Source organism: Falco punctatus (assembly GCF_963210335.1).
Source record: "Falco punctatus genome assembly, chromosome: 9".
In the NCBI taxonomy this organism is placed as follows: Eukaryota; Metazoa; Chordata; class Aves; order Falconiformes; family Falconidae; genus Falco; species Falco punctatus.
In genome coordinates this window covers 5,821,777-5,839,881 of record NC_137589.1, presented here as the reverse complement: position 1 = coordinate 5,839,881, position 18,105 = coordinate 5,821,777, and the positions used below count along the sequence as shown (strand labels likewise).

Below are 18,105 nucleotides of genomic sequence, written 5' to 3'. Positions count from 1 at the left end.
GGCAGCGAAACACCAGTCACAGCAGACAGGTACCAACTCAATCAAATCCCACCCCAGTCAAGGCAAAACAAAAGATGGCATGAGTGGCAAGAGAGAGGAACTCAGCCCAGATGGCACAAAAAGAAGCTAGAAGACACCGGGTCGGCCGCGGCTCCACAAGGAGAGCCACAGGCGGGCTCACAGGAACAGCCTCACACTGGGAGTGTAGCTGCACAACGGGAGCAAGACCCACCAACAAAACCAGGCAGCTCACGTGGGGCTGGCTCAGCAGCCGGTGCTCCAGGCAGAGGATAAAGAACAAAAAGAAAGTCACCTTCCATCCACTTCCAGAAAGTCACTTTACAACTGAGGTACAGCAAGTGCATCTCCTCCTTGGATCCTAAGTTCCTGGAAATGAAAATATTGTCATTATGCAAAAAGGACTACATTTACATCTACATAAATGTGCTAACACAGAGAAAACATCAAGAAAAATATGAGGGGTGGGAAAAACACAGCATATTGTTTAACCTCCTCTTAGAGCAGGCGGGCTCCTAACACTTCTGGAAATATGTTTAATTGCACCTAATGCATTAAAAAGGCCTCAGACTTGTTGGTATGGTGGTTGTGCCTCACCTATAGAGAACAGGCACGAACCTCACCGGTTTCCAGCTATTCAGCAGAAAAGAGCTACAACATGGCTAAACTGGCTTGTGTTCATTCCTGCCGACCTCACAGGGAGAATAAATACATTGAACATCAAGAGGAGTCCAGGTATTACTCCAAGCAGAGCCTATATAATTACTAAAAATAGATGCTATGGAAAATCCCTGTGCTTTAAGCCATTGCAGCTTTGGGCCAAATTCCAGAGGCTGTCACAACTGACAATGTGCACGTTTGTTAAGCAGCAACGCAGGCCACATCTAGCTGATTGGGGACTTTATAATGTATGGTTTACTAATGAATTTTAAGTTAGCTGTGCCAAATCAGCTAGTTTATTTGGGCACATTCATGCAAATCGTACGTCGACTTGGAGCAGAAAGAAAATTCTTCAACTTTCCAGCACCATGGAATAAAGGGGATGTGTTCTGCAAGTTGAGGAGCGCATTTGGCACACTGAACAAGGGTCTTGAAGGCTTTGAGGAGGGTCTGCCACAGCATGATTAGAGGCTCTTGCATTTTGGAATGGCTTCTTTAGGGGGGGGAGAAAACATTTTCCCCGTTACATTTCCTCTATAATCTGGGAGGGAAAAAAAATGGGGTAAATAATAGAAAATCATTTTTGTTCACAAGAAAATGTCTTTGGAGACCAATGTTGTGTTGTGCCAATTAAGCAAGTGGGAGAAAGAGGGTTTCTGGTGTGCTTTGTCCCAGGCTGCGTTCTGGCCCGGCTCCTGGGCGCTGCGGGACGGCGGGAGGGCAGGGCTGATGCCAGCGACGCCTCCTACCACCCCTGCCATCATGGCTTTCATCCTCCTCGGGGTCTACAGCTACTGCTGTAGGAAGTCAGCCCTCAGACACAGGATAAAAGGCCGTTATGTCAATAAGACTGCACTGGGGCTCCTTAAACTGGCCAACAGCTCTGCCCCTCTTGGCTGCTTCCCATCCTCAGCCCTTCCCAAAGATGTCTCTTCCTCTCCTGGTCACCTCATTGCCGCAGCCCAGCATTAAGCAAACTAGGGAAGCTCATTGCTCATCTCACCTGCTTAAAAGACAGGAAAATCCAGTAGTACCCGGGTGAGCAAGGATCGGCAGAGCAGATACCTGCATTTACAGCTCTGCTTCCTTCCCTCTTAGGGCTCTAAGCACTTAGGCAAGAGAGAAAATACGAGGTATTATTAGGTTGGGAGAGCAGTCAGCATTTCCAAGTGAAAACTTGTTTCGTAAGCACAGTGTAAGCAGAGAAGAAAATCTCATTTCATACAATTTGTCAGTCTCCCTTGATTAAGTCTCAGTTTCTATGTTTTCACCCTCTGTGCTTCTCCATCCCTCTTTCCCCCCTGCTCCGTCCCCTCTCACAATTCCCAGATTGTGCTTTAAACAACAATACCGCAGCTGAAAGGCTATTATGCAGATTCATGAATACATAATTCAAAAATCAAGCTACCACAATAGTTGCTCTTAACTTTTTTAACCCTATTGTCAGCCAAGTGGCGACGCTCAGCTGCGACAGCAGACGAGAGAAATATGACACACGCAGGTTTTCCCACAGCCTTTCGCCCCCTCTCCACGCTAATCCCATTGAGAGCATTTATGCCCGGAGCACAATGCGGGGATCCCTGCCGCGGTTCGGGGACTGGCCGCAGCTCAGCCACCCCGTGCCAGGGGGATCCCCCGCCACAGTTTGGATCTGGGGTTTCGGGGGGTAGGATGAACCTCTTTGCAGCGATCCAAGCCTGGCTGCAGAGGAGGGAGCTGCTGTGTTAGCTTGAACGTGAGAAACATTCATTTTTCAGGCACTCCAGTAAGCAAAGCTACACTACCCCAAAGATTTTCACTGTAAAATGAAACACCAGAAAAACTACTGAATTCCCACCCCGGTGTTCATACTGGTTTGTTTTTACCCATTTCCTTCCTCCTGCCTTTTCAGGCTAATATTTAGAGAAAGCCAAGAAACAAGGCTTTACAATCAGTGGCTTCCGACAGGAGCTGTGGTGTCCATACCCCTTCAAACCAAAACCAGCTCCTGCAGTTTATGGGATAAATTCGTGTATTTTCTCTTCCAATAACATACAACCCAGGTAGACCTGGGTCTGGGTGACACACTGTCACCGGCAACCTGCCTCTGCACAAAACGCCGCCCTATTAACTTGCCTAACAGCCGAATGCAAGCTTCGGTATCTGTAAAACAGCCCCTTTAATGTAGCCCATAAAAGACTATTTCTGATTAGTGTCAGGGCAATTCAGTGTTCTCAGGACTTTGCAGGGGTTTCCCAGACAGCTCCGTTCTCCTCTGAAGAGCAAAGAATGCTCATCACAAAGGTAATTTTGGCACTTCAATTAAACCACAGTAACCGTGTGCCTTTTTGACTATTTCCAGCCCACTGTAGTCAAAGCAAGTACAGCAACTCCCCGGTGCCCTGGAAAGGTCCCGCACAAGGGAATGAGATAACCAACTCTTTAGCGAGTGGATTAATAGGTTGTGAAAAGCCCATCTCTAAAATTTAGCGCAAGCATTTCTAATGGTCTATGGACAAGTGAATGATGGGCTGATTTTTATTAAGTTTCACACAAAGGTGAATTAGTGTCTTTTGCTATGGCAACGGCAATAAAAGGATATAGAATGACTCCGAAAGGTTCTGGCTGGTGGGGGAAATTAGTTGACATTCTGCAAGCCTATTCAACCAGGAAAGGGTTTCATTATGTGCACTTCCCCCAGGTTGATGGGTCCCATCACGTGCTCCCCTCCAGCCCACTGCCAGGGAAGGGAGGAGGGAGCAGGAAAAAGAGAGCTCATCCAGACCCCTAAAATGGTGGGGTTTTGAAAAGAAATCATCCTGCTAAAGGGAGGGAGGAGAACATGGATAATTGCTACTTGCTGAAGCTGCTGGGGCAAAAAAAAAAAAAAACAAGGAAAGAAAAGCACCAGGTCAAAGCCAGCTTGAGGCTTCCCACTAAGTCAGGCAAAGATCAAGTTCTGCCTCATCAGCTAATTCAGCAAACTGCACACCCCGAGCTACAAGATACCTGGCGTGGGGATTGACTCGAGCTTAACAACAGCAGCTACGTTTTCTGCCAGCTGAAACGCCACGCAAACCACCTGGGACTTGCAGTGCTATGGCTGGTTTCTCAGTAGATGGGCCATATGACGTCTTTCCCTTAAAACCTCAACGCTCCTTTCCATTGATTGCTGTCATCTTCTATAGATCCCACTCTCCAGAGACTTGGGTCAATGACACAAAAAAAAAAAAACCTAGAAAAAAGGGCATCCTCACTCACACTCTGAAGGGAGCACACAGGGAACAAACAAGATATTGAGCATTTAGGCTGGTCAATGTTATATTGCTGGGGCAAGTTCCTACGCCGTGCTTTTGTCTTCAGTGGAGAACCTTGCACCTGTGTGGCAAAATAGGGTCTTTCTTTACTTTCAGTTCAAAAATGCCATTAACTTGCCATAAGAACAGGAGTCTGAAAGTCTTGCATGAACCCATCAAGCACTTCAGCCATCCTCTGCAGAGCCTGATCCAAGATGTTCATTTCTTCCCCGTTGACTCCGGGTTGGGTTAGTCACACAGTCCTGTGCTCCTCATCTGCTGCCACAGCCCTCATGAGGAACTGAGTTCAGTTTCCACTCAGTCATGGAATTGGTGGATAACTCAGGTGGGAAGGGAGGACCTTTGGAGGCCAGCTGATCTAGCTCCCTGTTAACCAATCATTTCCGTTCGGCTATTTTTTTAATTTGTAAAAATTCCCTGGTAGTACATCCATGAGCTTCACCTTATCTGTCCTTTTCTTGCTAGAGCAACCGTTGGGTGGCCTCTCACCCTGCCACAGCACTCATAGTAGTTCTTCGCACTCACAACCCCCGTTCTAAGGATGTCAGAGTTGCTGGAGGGGCTGATTAAATATCATCTCTTGTTTTACCAAAGGAAAATAGTGCCTTCAAAGGATGAAGTGGCTGAGTACGTTCCTGTTGTCAGGCTTTGCCCCACACATCAGCAACACACCCAGTCAGCCACGTCGCGGCAATTGGAGCATCACGGCGGGTCTGGCTCTGAGGAGCCTTCGCTGCTGAAGGGGACTGGGGACTGCACAGCACTCAGTCAAAGCAAAAACCAGCAGTGGGGAGTGACTACGGCAGGGGGAATAAACTGCAAGAAGTGTCTGAGGTCACAGCCTGAAGGCCCTAATCAATAAAAATAAATGGTAATCTTCCCCCAAGGAAACGTTCTGTACCTTTTTATCTCATTTCTTCTGGAGCTGATAAAAGCAGAGGGGAAAGGCATTGACTTTTTGCTACTTATTTACTCAAATGTGCCGTATACTGGCTGTCTTAGCTCCAGCTTCATTGTTGTCTTACCTTACTTGAAATTCTTCCAGACGGTTTGATAAATGAATCGTCAAGTGGTCCAACATCACTTGTTCTTTCTACAGCGCTATCAATAGAATGTGCTCTCAAAGTACAGAGCCCCCAAATAGCAGGGGGAAAAGACCCTTGCAGGATTGCAGCTGCACACTGCATATGTGCTATGTTTATGGAAAGCGTAAACACGAAAAACAGACACATTTGGCTTTAATTCACTTTGACTGACCCAAGGAGTCCTCCCCAGAGATAACACTCAGGTCAGCCCATAAATTTTCAAATAAATGGGCGTGCTTTTCACTGCATGTCCTCTATTTAAAAGCCAGAAACTTGTGTGGGGAAGAATTCCTGAGCAGACATCCAGTAACGCTGACACAAAACTGGTTTGCTTGTGGACCGGTGTATCTGTGGACTATTTCACCAGAGACGCCAGCACAGCACACACCATGGCACACATCAACAGTCTGTCCAAAAACCTGCTTCTATAGACAGAAGGACCTCATGTTACTGGAGGCAAGGGTCAGAGGCTCAGACATAACACAGTGAACAAGATCTTACCCTGCAAAGAGCCTCACTGAAGCCAACAGATGAAATCATGCGCTCAGATACCACTCAACGCAGCTATCACAATTTGATCCACGATTACAGCTTCTGGGAAAATGTTCCCACTTCTTCGCTCCACCCAATTTTTAGACAAGTTGAAGGGAATTTGTCATAGAAGAGCAAATTTTTATTTTATCTTAGTTCTTTATAGCAACATAAATCTGGAAAAGCCTGAACAGGTGCCAAAACACGGTCCTATTAATTATAAGCAAAATGGTGTAAGGTTTTAAGTCTTTATAGCAAATTGCAACTCTGGACCACACCGTCATGTCCTGGCTCTCATGGAGTCCACCTCATCAGAACATTCCTCATGCACTTAGCCTTAAGCTCTGTTTATGCAGTCTGCTAAGCCCATGCGGTGCAATGCGACTGTTCCCTGCAAGAAGTGTCCTTTATCAATCGAGCTCCACTAATTTACAGCAGCCGGTGTTACCTCTGTATCGCGCTTCGATGTGTGGCGCTTTTTATTTGGTTTAGTTCTGGCTCTTACTTCACTGACACAGAGAATGACAAATTTGACTTATCATTAAGGCAATGACTGTCATTACGCAATAGAAAGGATGCAAATACAAGACGCCTCTTGTCATGTAAGTAGAGAACTTAATCTGATCCCCTGCCACTATCCTGATTACACAGCACTAACATCCCAGCATTTTTGTCTTTGCTGCATTCAGGGTTTCCTTTCTTTTCTGATTGCCTTTTTGTTGACAATGGTGACAATTTCAGCGTCATTTTAAAAGATGCTTAAGTGGTACCCAATTCAATTCTCTTACATTGCTTTCAAATTTGAGAATCCTAAACTCACTTTCAACAAAGACATTGCTGGAAGCACAGGAGGACGGACCCGATGTACAACAATTTAACTTAATTCCCCAGACTCAAGCCAACTGCTCCCAGTAATATTCAAGTGAGAAGGTGATATTGATGAAACTCAGCCAAACACAAAAGCAAAATCTCTTTTTTCAATTAGATGTTTTTAACATCTCCAAAGCAGAGTCCCAGCATGTGACAACATCTTGAATTAATTGAGCTACGGGCAATCCTTGTTCTTTTTGTGTACTATGAAATGCAAGAAACACAGATGCTGTCTGTTTAAACTGTCAAACAAGTTTCCTGATGGTAGCTATCATGTCTGCTACAGTCTTGTTGGTTTAACAAATGTTGTGAATGCAAAGTTGGAACATGTGTGCAAAATATTCCAAGATATAAACATCAGAATCATTAAAGGTTTGGTGAAGGTTTGTACCATCACTATGAGAAGAGCTGGAACTGCTCTGGCCATTTTGCTGAAGGGTTTCAGAGAGGCTTTTCAATTTCAAACATGACCACAGTGACTGTGAAAAGCCTCATTGCCCAAAGCAGGAGACCCTTACTTAAAACTGCAGGCAACTAAGCAAGTAGCTGGGGCATAAAAAGCATTCCCCTTGTCTTGGTTCAAGTTAACCACAAAAGATGTACTGTGGGTAATTTATGGCTTCTTATTAGTACAATCCCTGAAAAATGGAGGATTGACTCAGCAAGAACATTGAGAAATCTCAGATACCGCACCTAACAGCCAGATGCCATCTTTGCACACACATTTCTATAGGTAAAACTGTTGAGAAGTATGGCACGCACGAGACCTTTATGGGCGAGACACCACAGTTAATATTGCACATGTGCGGCAGGGAAAAGGGACAAGGCCACGCGTGAAAACTTTCAGAAAAGGCATGAAATCACAAGACTGGTCATTTTACTGAGCCCCTGAAGTCAGAGGCAACACAATTAAGATAAACCATTGAGCTTATAAATTCACATTAACACCCTAGCTTCAACCTTTTAAGAAGCACAAGTGTTTACAGCTTTGCTATAATATATATAATAATGGTTATTTCTCGATCCAGGTTATTTTTATCTCTGGTAAAAGCAAGATGCAGACATTTATTTGTTGCATTTGTAGTACCACCAGAAGGTCCAAGAGATTGTAATTCTGACTGTACTTACTATAAAATACACTAACAAACAATGGTATAGAGAGGTTTGAAAAGGATCAAGCAGGAGCTGGGAAACCCCTTTCTTGTTATGTTGGAATCAAACTTTTTAATACGTACCCAGTTGTCACTGCACAGCACCAGCAATTGCAGGACTTCTGACGAGGACAGACTGCTGGCTTTTCAAACCACCGTGCCATTTCTGCTCGATGCAGAGTAAGAAGAAACGATTACACCCCGTGAAGCCCATTCTGAAGAGAGCTCAGGCTCGCTGAATACCAAGTCAGGGAACTCAAATATACTGAATTTTGAGAAAAGTGGAGTCACCTCTGAAGGCTTCAGCAACTACGTAAGGGTAGGAAACCACCCCGCAGCCAGCGGTCTAGATCTCAGAGCGGCTTACCTGCCCCGCTCACGCTAGGTGAGAGCAATCCACGACGGGATTCTGTGGGACTGGCATCGAACCACTTCCAAGTAACGGCAAATTGAAAAATAAGGTGCCCACGGGGAGAGTCATGACATTGTGAAGCCGTAGCTCCAAGGCATTCTGGATCAATGTACAATGTGCTGTTCATAGGACTTAATGAAACAATTACAGCCCTCCCGTTGATTGCCGTTGTTTTCTACCATGAATCAATAGATTATCAACTGTAGATGTCAATGTGCTCGTTCTTCCCTGGGAGGTCACTCTGCAAGGTAATAATGAAGAACACACATTGCTTGATGAAATATGCTTTTGAATCACTAGCTACCGATTAAATGTCTCAATTTCTAAAGAGTCTAGAGAACTGAAAGATGCTCATATGTGCAAAAGACAAACTGAGGACACAAAAAAACCACCAAAGGAAATGTGAACGGGAAAATCAGCTGCTAAAGAGCACCAAATCTTCAGGCATAAGAAGCATATTCCTATTTGTAAAGGGGAGGTATGTTTTGGCAACTTCACTCCTTTGGATTGAGTGGGTTTCTATTAGGGGAGTTTTGCCTTTTCAGGAATGCCCATTTTTTATTTTAGCAAGTCTCATTTTTCTATTTCAGTGTTCTGCTTTTCCCCATTATGTAAATAGTTTTTATTTTACAGTAACAAGGCAATAAAAGAAAAATATAGACTTAACATATTAAAAGCAGACCAAAAGAAGATACATAAGCTCCGATCTCATTATGCCCCACTGGGATTCCTAGAACATCTCTACCCCATTGAACAGGCCCGTGAACACAGGGATGGCCACCTGAAAGAGATAATGATTTGAAGTGTGTCAGTAACGAGTCGGGGAATTGCATGACACCAGAACCTGAAGCAGGTTGGTGTAAACCTGAAGGCTGCACGTTAGTCGAGGTGCATTATTATTCCAGCAGCTTTGCTGCTAGGTCCCACCTGGGGCCACTACCTTTTATCCATGCAAGCGCCCTTCTCATCCCAGCTGAACACCTAAACCCCTGAAGAGCCTTGTCAGACTGCTGCCATGCTTATTTTCGCTGAGGAGGCAGTGTCCATATATCCCCTTATTAGAACTTGGTAAGAACATGCTAATTTAATTCCCGATTGAAAAAGCTGACAGCCTCAAAATGAAAGAGGGAAGTGACACAAATACGGCCGTCTCAGAAACAGCACCGCGGCACGTCCCCATTTCACGTAAGAATGGCAATGCCGCTCCATGCAAGTATTTCTAGCAGACAGAGGGAACAAGCTGTAGGAGTTATCATAAAGTATACGAGCTCTCAAGGATGCTGACATAGCAAGAAGAGTATAAAAATACGATATACAATAATATAAAATATTATACAATAGTGATATTATAAAATAACCAGAAAATCAAGTGTGCTGATCTGAAAGGCCAGCAAGGGCGAAGTGCCCTCTCAAAAATTTCAGGGATGATGATAATCTCAAATTGAGGACACACACGGCATCTGTCACAGCAAAGCCTCTTCTAAGTTTCTGGACACTGCAGTAATCATAGAGTCATTTAGGTTGGAAAAGAACTTTAATATCAGCACATCCAACCATAAACCCAGCACTGCCAAGCCCACCACTAAACCATGTCCTAAGCGCCACGTAATGTATCTGTATGAAAAATAATAATTAATTTAAAATTGGGAACCTTGTTTTTTCAACAAAGTCTTTGCTTTCATCCTGAGCAACAGAGACTAATATATTCGCAAAACAAATGGGTAGCAATGCCCTTGGCAATAAAGAAAAGCGTTGCAGTCTCCTGACCTCTAAGTTCACTATTAGAAACCTTATTTTGAAATCGTTTTATACCCTGCATTGGTGAGAAAAAAATCCTGGTATCAAAATAACTTATGTTAAAAGGAAAGAGAGTTAAGGAGAAAGAAGAAAAATAGCACACACGGCATTATATTTTTTTTTTTAGCTTTCACAATGCACTAGAAACCTCGCCAACACATCTGTTGACAATGAAGATTATTTTTTTTAAGGCAGGTGTGAACCGAGCATTAGCTTTTTAAATAAAATGTTGTGTTTGACTTAAATATCAGTTGGCTTCTGAAAGGAGAGGGCCTTAGCAAGGCAACGGAGAAGCTGTTAGTAACTGAAAACGCAACCGCTAAGTTAATTGTTGGTGAGCACAACACACACCTCTTGCACCAGAAGGTGCGAGCACACTTTGTTCTTTTTTGGAGACAGCATTTTTCCTGAGATGCACTGATTTAGCTGTTGCAATACCATTGAGAAATACAGAGCAGCTGTCAAAATGCATGCAATAAACAGTATATCAGATATTATTCTTGCTCCTACTCACTGCACACAGTTTGATAGGAACAGCATGGAAAGGAATAGCATCAAAAGCATTTCAGGATCGGTAACTGCCAGCTGGCCCCTCCTGAAGTGTTCTACGGATCTTAATTTCAGTAATATACTCATAGTATAATGGAGCTAATAAATCTAGTATTATAAAAATCTAGACTGTCTTGAAATAGCTTTTAATCCTGATATTTAACAAATTTGAATTTCATTCAGCTAATGAAGCACAGAACTTTGCCAACCCCACCTGACAATTTTTTTTCTGATAACCACAATTAAGAACACAGTAAAAAAATTAAACTTGGAATAAGATGTTACTAAAAGAGACCCAGAAAATCTGGATATTCAGGCGAGAAGTAACATTACTGCTGCAATGAACTTTGCAAGCTGGAACATGCCATCTGGTGGCTGCAGGCTGAGAGCATTTAAGAGGAGAAAAATTATGTTTGCTGGTCTAGTAAGGGTTGGTTCTTCACTGTATTTTACCAAGTATGATAGATACACAGAAAATGCAGATCAATGTTAAACAGAAGAATCGGTTAGGACAGTGACAATTATTGTTTTGAAAAAGCAACATTTATTTGCTGATTTAAAACACCAAAATCATAGAATTATAGAACGGTTTGGGTTGGAAGGGATCTTAGAGATCATCTCATCCCACCCCGTGCCCCGGGCAGGGCCCCCTCCCCCCATCCCAGGCTGCTCCCAGCCCCGTCCAGCCTGGCCTTGAGCACTGCCAGGGATGGGGCACCCACAGCTGCTCTGGGCAGCCTGGGCCAGCGCCTCGCCGCCCTCACGGGGAACAATTTCTGCCTCACAGCTCATCTGCATCTCCCCTCTCCCAGCTTAAGGCCATTCCCCCTTGGCCTGTCACCACGTGCCCACGTACAAAGCCCCTCTCCAGCTTCTTGCCGGCCCCTGTAGGTGCTGGGAGCTGCTCTAAGGTCTCCCCGGAGCCTTCTCCTCCCCAGGCTGAGCAGCCCCAGCTCTCCCAGCCCGGCTCCATAGCAGAGGGGCTCCAGCCCCCTGACCACCTCCGTGGCCTCCTCTGGGCTCGCCCCAACAGGTCCGTGTCCTTCTCGTGCTGGGGGGCCCAGAGCTAATTACTGAGCAGCTGCCACTAGGTCACCACACTAAAAAAGTGGGCAAATGCCGGAATACTTCAGAAAGCTCAATAACATAACTTCCAAACATGGCTATTTGGAAAGGTAATTGGAGTTGGTTACTTTAGAAAAAAAAAAAAAAAAAACAAAAAAAAAAACAAAACCAAAAACGGCAGGTTGACTTGGCAACAGTCTTCAAAAACGCCTAGAGCTGTTGCAAAGAGGAACCCCAGCCATCGCTCTTCACATTCAGGTAGGACAAAACAAACCACATTTATTTTAAAGCAATCTTGCAACCCAAAGTATGAAAACTAGCTATCAGGTACTAAAAACTTTCAATAAGAAGGATGCTATTCCCGGCAGGAAATCACTCTAAGGAGGTTACTGAACTGCCATCATTAGAAATCAATGCAAACAGTGAGGTTTGCCCCGTGAGGGATGGATGGCACGTGTGTTCTTGCTCCACTTCAGCTTGGAGAAGACCAGATGAAGCCACGTACAGGTTCTGAAAGTTCCAACCCACCTACCCTCTTCTGCTGCTCTGTAGACATCAAGTGAGAATTTCAATAGAATTTACGCCATTCCATTCCTTAAATCGAGCTTTTTGCTGTAAATGCAGTACACCGACCTTAATATATCTTTTTTTTAATATTCTACAGGGCTCCATTGATTCTTCCTGGACAATGACAATCAGATGTCACAAACAAAGGGAAACGAATGAAATCTGACACACTGATTTTAAAGCCTGCAGCAGACGACATTGTAAATAAATCCTGCTTTTTCTGCAGCACAAAGGTTGCAGACTGGCTGTCCCTGTGGACTCCGCTCTCTTCTCACTACTTAACAGACTTTCTAACACTTTCTTTTGTCCTGATAGCAATCTCTCAGCAGGACTTTTGGCAGACACATCTCTTATGTGTCAAAACCAAACTGGAAATAACTGATGGGCTGCACAAAAATCTGATGGGAATAGCTATAATAAGGAAATGAATAAACATCAAAACAGTAACAGATAACCATGAAGAGATACAGCCAGAAAGCTTCCAAGCTGTCACTTGTCTAAGACAATCAGTAAAAGCCACAGTTTTCAGGGTTAAGATCATTTCATATTAATATAGATAACATTAACATACGCTATACTTAGGGCACACATTAATTTCATCTATTTACATCCCTATTTATTTTCATACTGTTAGAAAACAAAGATGAGCTTTCACAAGATGAGCTTTAAATGTGCTATAAAATGCATATAGTAGATTAATTTGCAGAACAATATTTTATGTAGGAATCCACTGACCACAGCTAACACCTGCATTCTCTCCATAGTATGAGTTACTATTTATTGTACATTTGTTCCTGTAAACGTGTTTTGGCTTATGCAAGGTATTTTAACACCCTCCATTATCTTTGTACTTAAGCAGTTCTGTTCACAAAATGTTCTATTTAGTAAGTGCTTGTATACTTGGTGACTTGGGTCACCATGCTTTTCAAAAAAACTCATATAAGATGAGCTTATTATAACCAACCTAGCTGGTGTTCTTATTTTGTTAGTGGCTATAGTTAACATATACAGTTAACACTGTGTATCAATGGGGTTATTTATACAATTTGTTTTCCACAGTGTTTTTTTATTTCCTCAGTGAGACTAATAGCCGTTTCATAACTAGAGGCAAATCACAGGGCTACTTACCTGACAATGCTCCTCTGACCAGCAGCCACCACCTTTCGTTTCTCTCTGTCACGCAGGGTCATCACCAACCCATCCTCCGTGTCTTCTCTGTAGCACCTGCTTCAGGAGATGCTCAGGTCTGACAGAGGAACACAGCTCACCACCCTGGCCTCCTAAGGACAGCCATGGAGCCAGTGCTTGGAAACTCTCCATCACTTCAACTAACTTAAGAAAACAAATCATTTGGCGTGTAGAAACATAAACTGGCTTTTTCTTATGCTCAGTATGGGAGATCATATGCAATTAGCTCTGAAGGTGCAGCTTTATAAAGATATTGGGTACGATGTGTAGCTACGACGCTTCTGGAAATGCTGGTGATTTCCCTGAAATGTGGTGATGATTTCGACCCTAAATATTGTCTACACCCTTGCAAATGTGGACTCTTCCTGCTGCAAGACTGGGACAGAACAAGCAAGAAGAACCCTCAAAGCTGGGAGGGGGGACAGTGGACATGGAAAGGCAGGTGAGGAGCACCCTTAATGCACGTCTGAAGGATCATCTGGGACAACCAAAACGAGAGAGAATTCAGCAATAGATGGCTGATCAAGCTGGTAGCTTCAGAATGATTGCCTGGCAAAGGTATTAACAGAACTTCAAAAAGAGTGATGGATGTCGTCTCCCAAGGAGCAATGAAACAGGAAAAGTCTCACCAAAATGTTGAGCCATGGTGGCACCGGGCTTTGACAAAAGTCTCACTCAGGAAATTCAGAATTAGCTGGAATTCTGCCTTGTTCAGCAGGAAAACGAATCAGTGTTTGGTTATCTTTGTGCACAACATCCACATTGCTGCGTTGCTTGTTTGGCTTCAGAGGAAGGGTTTTTCCTACCAACTAGAAATGGTGTCGCCTAACTAAATTAAACAGCTAGTCCTGTGTAGTCTCCATTTGTCAAAAGCCTCTTTATTCAGTTCTATTCTATCCACAAAAGAATTATAAATTCTGTTCCAAAGCACAAACACTTTATTAACCTAACTACAACTTAGTTCTAAAACACGGCCATGTGTTTTGAACTGATTGATATGAATCCCTTCTCATACTGCTGCTCTTTCACTTCCCTGATTTTGCTGTTCACCGGACACTTAGCCAACCTCCAAGATAATGAATTCCTACAAAGTAATACAGAAGTCACACTCGGAGCTGTTATTTATATTAATTCACAGAGACCAGAAATAACTTTATTTTCTATACTTGCAAGTCAAACAGGCCTGCTGAAAAGCAATTACAAACTCAACATGCGGGTTTGTTCGCATTTACTGAAATATGTTGATGCTGGAAATGAGTATTCCCAATTAAAACAAAGAATGGTATTTTTTAACACTGGTCACAGCTCTGCACTTTCTTACGTTTTATGCTTATTTTCCAACAGAAGATAGAACAAGGCAACATCACTTTAGGGATTAACTCTCACAAACTAACTACTAAATTATCTCTAAATTCAGTAACACTCAATGACAACCTCTTATTAAATACAATTGTGACAGTGGTGAATTTTCAGCTCCACTGAAGTCAATAGCAACATTTACAGAACTTCATCCTCAGACTCTGTTCCCCTCCTAAACCAGGGATAGAGGTATCAGTCCTGAAAACAACTGCTCCGATTTCCTTCTAAAATTACACTAAAGCAGCCAGTCAAATCTCAGCGTACAACATCAGATGAACTCAGTTTATGAGTTAATCTCAGTGTTGACCTTTCTTTTAATATACTTGAGTCCAGTAGGAGTCAGAAGCCCAGCACGCCGCGGTGCTACGGCTCAGTGCAGGTCAGAAAGCAAAAGCACCATCTCAGCACTCACAGGACGTGGCCATTTACCTTTAGTGGTCACTTCAAGCTGTACTGAATTTTTAATTTTATACTTATCTTGCTTTTCTTTAACGGCAGTTCTTAAAAGCTCCCCAAGAGAAACAAAGCATGAGATAAAAAAAGCCTAATGCGTATCTAGAAGGCGTATTGGTAACAAATAGTGGGACAAAAAGATGGAGCTCCTCGGGAACTCTCAGTGGTGACGTGAAGTCTGCCCCCTTGCAATTTAACAGAAACTTTAACTTCTCCAGGAGCACAGTGAGGCCGTCATTAAGTGGTTTTGATAATCTTTAAGATTTTTGCAAGTCATACTGCAATTCCTCTGTGCCCATTAACATTTTATATCATATAAAAAGGTTTTCTCATTTATTTTGGTTTTAAGCCATATGGGCATCGGAGCTTTTCAACACATTGTGCAGGCAGAAAATGTTATACTATTTGACATTTCACTGAGTGGCAAGAGTATTTTCTCCACAGAAAGGAACTCTTTTACAATAATGTTTATAAGAAGTATTTAGTGGTTCTCCCATGGCAGTAAGTTTAGATAAGACATGGACACAAACTAGATGGTACACTATACAGAAACTTCTTGGTACCAGGCAACAGATAAACACATACCAGATATAACACTGACAGAAAGAATCAATTTTGTTGTAGACTGGGAGTAGTTCAATACTATACATCCCAATTTATTAAATATAAAATTACTCTTCAAAATTATCGTCGAAGCTGTACTCTGTATCAATAATACTACAATGATCAAACAAATACGGAAAAAAAAAGTTAAATCTGCAATGCACTTGAATCCCAAAATTCTTACGTCTGTTCCACATAAAAATCAATGATTAATAATGTTGACCAAGTGTTTAAAATTAAATCAAGCCCATGAACGATAGATAGGAGGTGTAACCCTCAGAGTAAAACTGATTTTGGTTCCTTTCTAGGGGAAAACATCTACACATGTATCTTTGAATAAGAATCTTTCTTCAAAGGTTAACAGGAAACTTCAAGTTGATTCAAGGTAAATACTAGCCTCGTTATCCAAGAAGATAAGAAACAAACGCACCGGTATTCTTACGATGTCATAATAAATTACTGAATTACCTAACAGTGTTATTTCCCAAAACTCCCATAACTTATATGACTTGAGAGGGACACAGACTACTAATGACAACATTCATATACCAGATAATAAAGTGCTTTCATGAAGCATCACAACTTCCTGTGTTTCCAACAGAAGTATTTAGTAAAATGTTATTAAAGATGTTACCTATGAACTACTGCACCATAAATAAAACAGTCAGTAAAAACTCAGGAACGTGATATTTAAGTCTTCCCAAAAAATTTGGCAGAGAAAAAAAATCACAACAAAACCCAGCAGTGGTACCTCATGTCTTTTTTTGAGCATAGTTCTGAAACGTGCACCGAAGAGCTATAGAATAAACCTTCCAAGCTCTATTTCACATTAGTGATGTGCATTAAAATACCCATCGTTTTAGACAAAGGATAAGGCTTATACCAAAAAAACACTGTGCCACTTGGCTACATATCTTTGGTATATTTATAGTGCAACTATTCTGTTTCATCTCTAAAGGGGAAAGTTTTCCAAAGCATTGCATCCCCTGCCACTGAGAATCGACTATGAACTCCTGCACTCACTAGGACCTCAGACACCATCCTACTGCTTTAAACAAATGAAGAATGTGCAGTGAAAATAATTTCTTCCTGTTTTTAAATATGCTATTGAAAAAATTAAACCATGCCAGATTTCACATTAGAAAGCAACAGCACGTTTCAATTCTCTTGCAAGAGTTTAGAAGAGTACAAATGCGAGCAAAAAAGTCATGGCAATTTTGAACGACAGATATCCAAGGTGCTATTTGAAAACATTTCTATGTTAATTATTGTTTATCTAGATTTAGTCAACGTTTTTCTCTACAAAAAAAGACACCTGTTTTTCATTTTGCTTAGATACTTAGAATTATTCAAAATGCATAGAAAGGCTAGAACTACTTAATTAAAATATATTGCAAGCATGTTTTTCTAAATGTATATTGCTAAAGCCTTGCTGTATTGTAAGTTTTATTGGAGTTGGCCTTCAAACACAGTACCATGTATTGACACACGCCTAGATAGATACCTGTATTTCATACTGCTATTTGAGTAGGCATACCGACACACGACTATAGTACATATCACCCAGTGGCAGTGCAATAAAATGTAGCGCCATTTAAATGCCATTTAATGATTTTTTTCAGCTTCTAAACAACAACATTCTTTCAGAACAGGTCTGTCCAACCAAACTTGCATATTGCTGAACGCTGGCTTCATCGCTTGGCCCCTTCCTTCTTTTCTTATACACACTGTAAGGCATCACGGTTCTCTTGTGAAGTACTCTCACTCTGCCCAGTTCCTTCATGCGACCTTCATCAACTGCAAAGAGAATCAGAGAACACAAAACCTAGTTATGTATGTTGTCCATATGATCCTAATTTATGCAACTAACTTAAATATGCATAATGAAAAGTATACGAAGTAATAAAGCTAATCTGCAGATGGACAGCAGATGAAAGCAGAGCTGATCTATAGAGCAGTCTTCTTGAATCATGGCCGAAAACAAAACCTAGCTTGCAAAGTAACTATATTTGCCGTGTGCAAAAAAAATAAATCATGCATCACACATTTCTAATGGTGATATACAGCATTTCTCAAGATAACTCTACTGCTGTATTTTAAAATTCACATTCATTTAACGCTCGCTGGAGCCCATTGCCAGAAGTGAAACTTTATCTGGGAAATACTTTCAAATGCAACCGATCAGAAGAGACTTGCTGTTATTACCATATCGCACTTAATTACTACACCGCTTGCAGAACCCACCAGCACGGAGCCCTCCCTTTCCCCCATTGGGGAAAGTGTATTAAACCCAGCGAGAAGTCTCCGCACTGTTTGCCTTAGGTAAGGATCAGGCAATAAACTACCTTCCCAGGTGAAACTCCCTGGCCCTCCAGCCCCCACCTTTTCCCCCCTCATTTATACAGGTCTACAAGTTTCTCCAGTAGAATGAAGTTAAACGCATGGCCTCGCTCAGAGTCTGACCCCCAAGCTCTGCAGACTGACAGAGAGAAGAGCAGTGC

General features: G+C 42.4%; 1 protein-coding gene across 5 annotated transcripts in view; it reads right to left on the bottom strand.

Moving 5' to 3' along the window:
* Nucleotides 1–15,641: 15,641 nt before the first annotated feature.
* Nucleotides 15,642–18,105, bottom strand: part of ATE1 (arginyltransferase 1) — an 85,746-nt gene continuing 83,282 nt past the window's right edge. For 4 of the 5 annotated variants that reach the window (XM_080401498.1, XM_080401497.1, XM_080401499.1 and 1 more), the window contains one exon: nucleotides 15,642–17,401. In XM_080401498.1, coding sequence (XP_080257624.1) covers nucleotides 17,223–17,401 — 179 coding nt within the window. In that variant the 3' untranslated portion in view covers nucleotides 15,642–17,222. The remainder of the gene's footprint in view (nucleotides 17,402–18,105) is intronic. The other variant, XM_080401501.1, reaches the window with a different exon arrangement.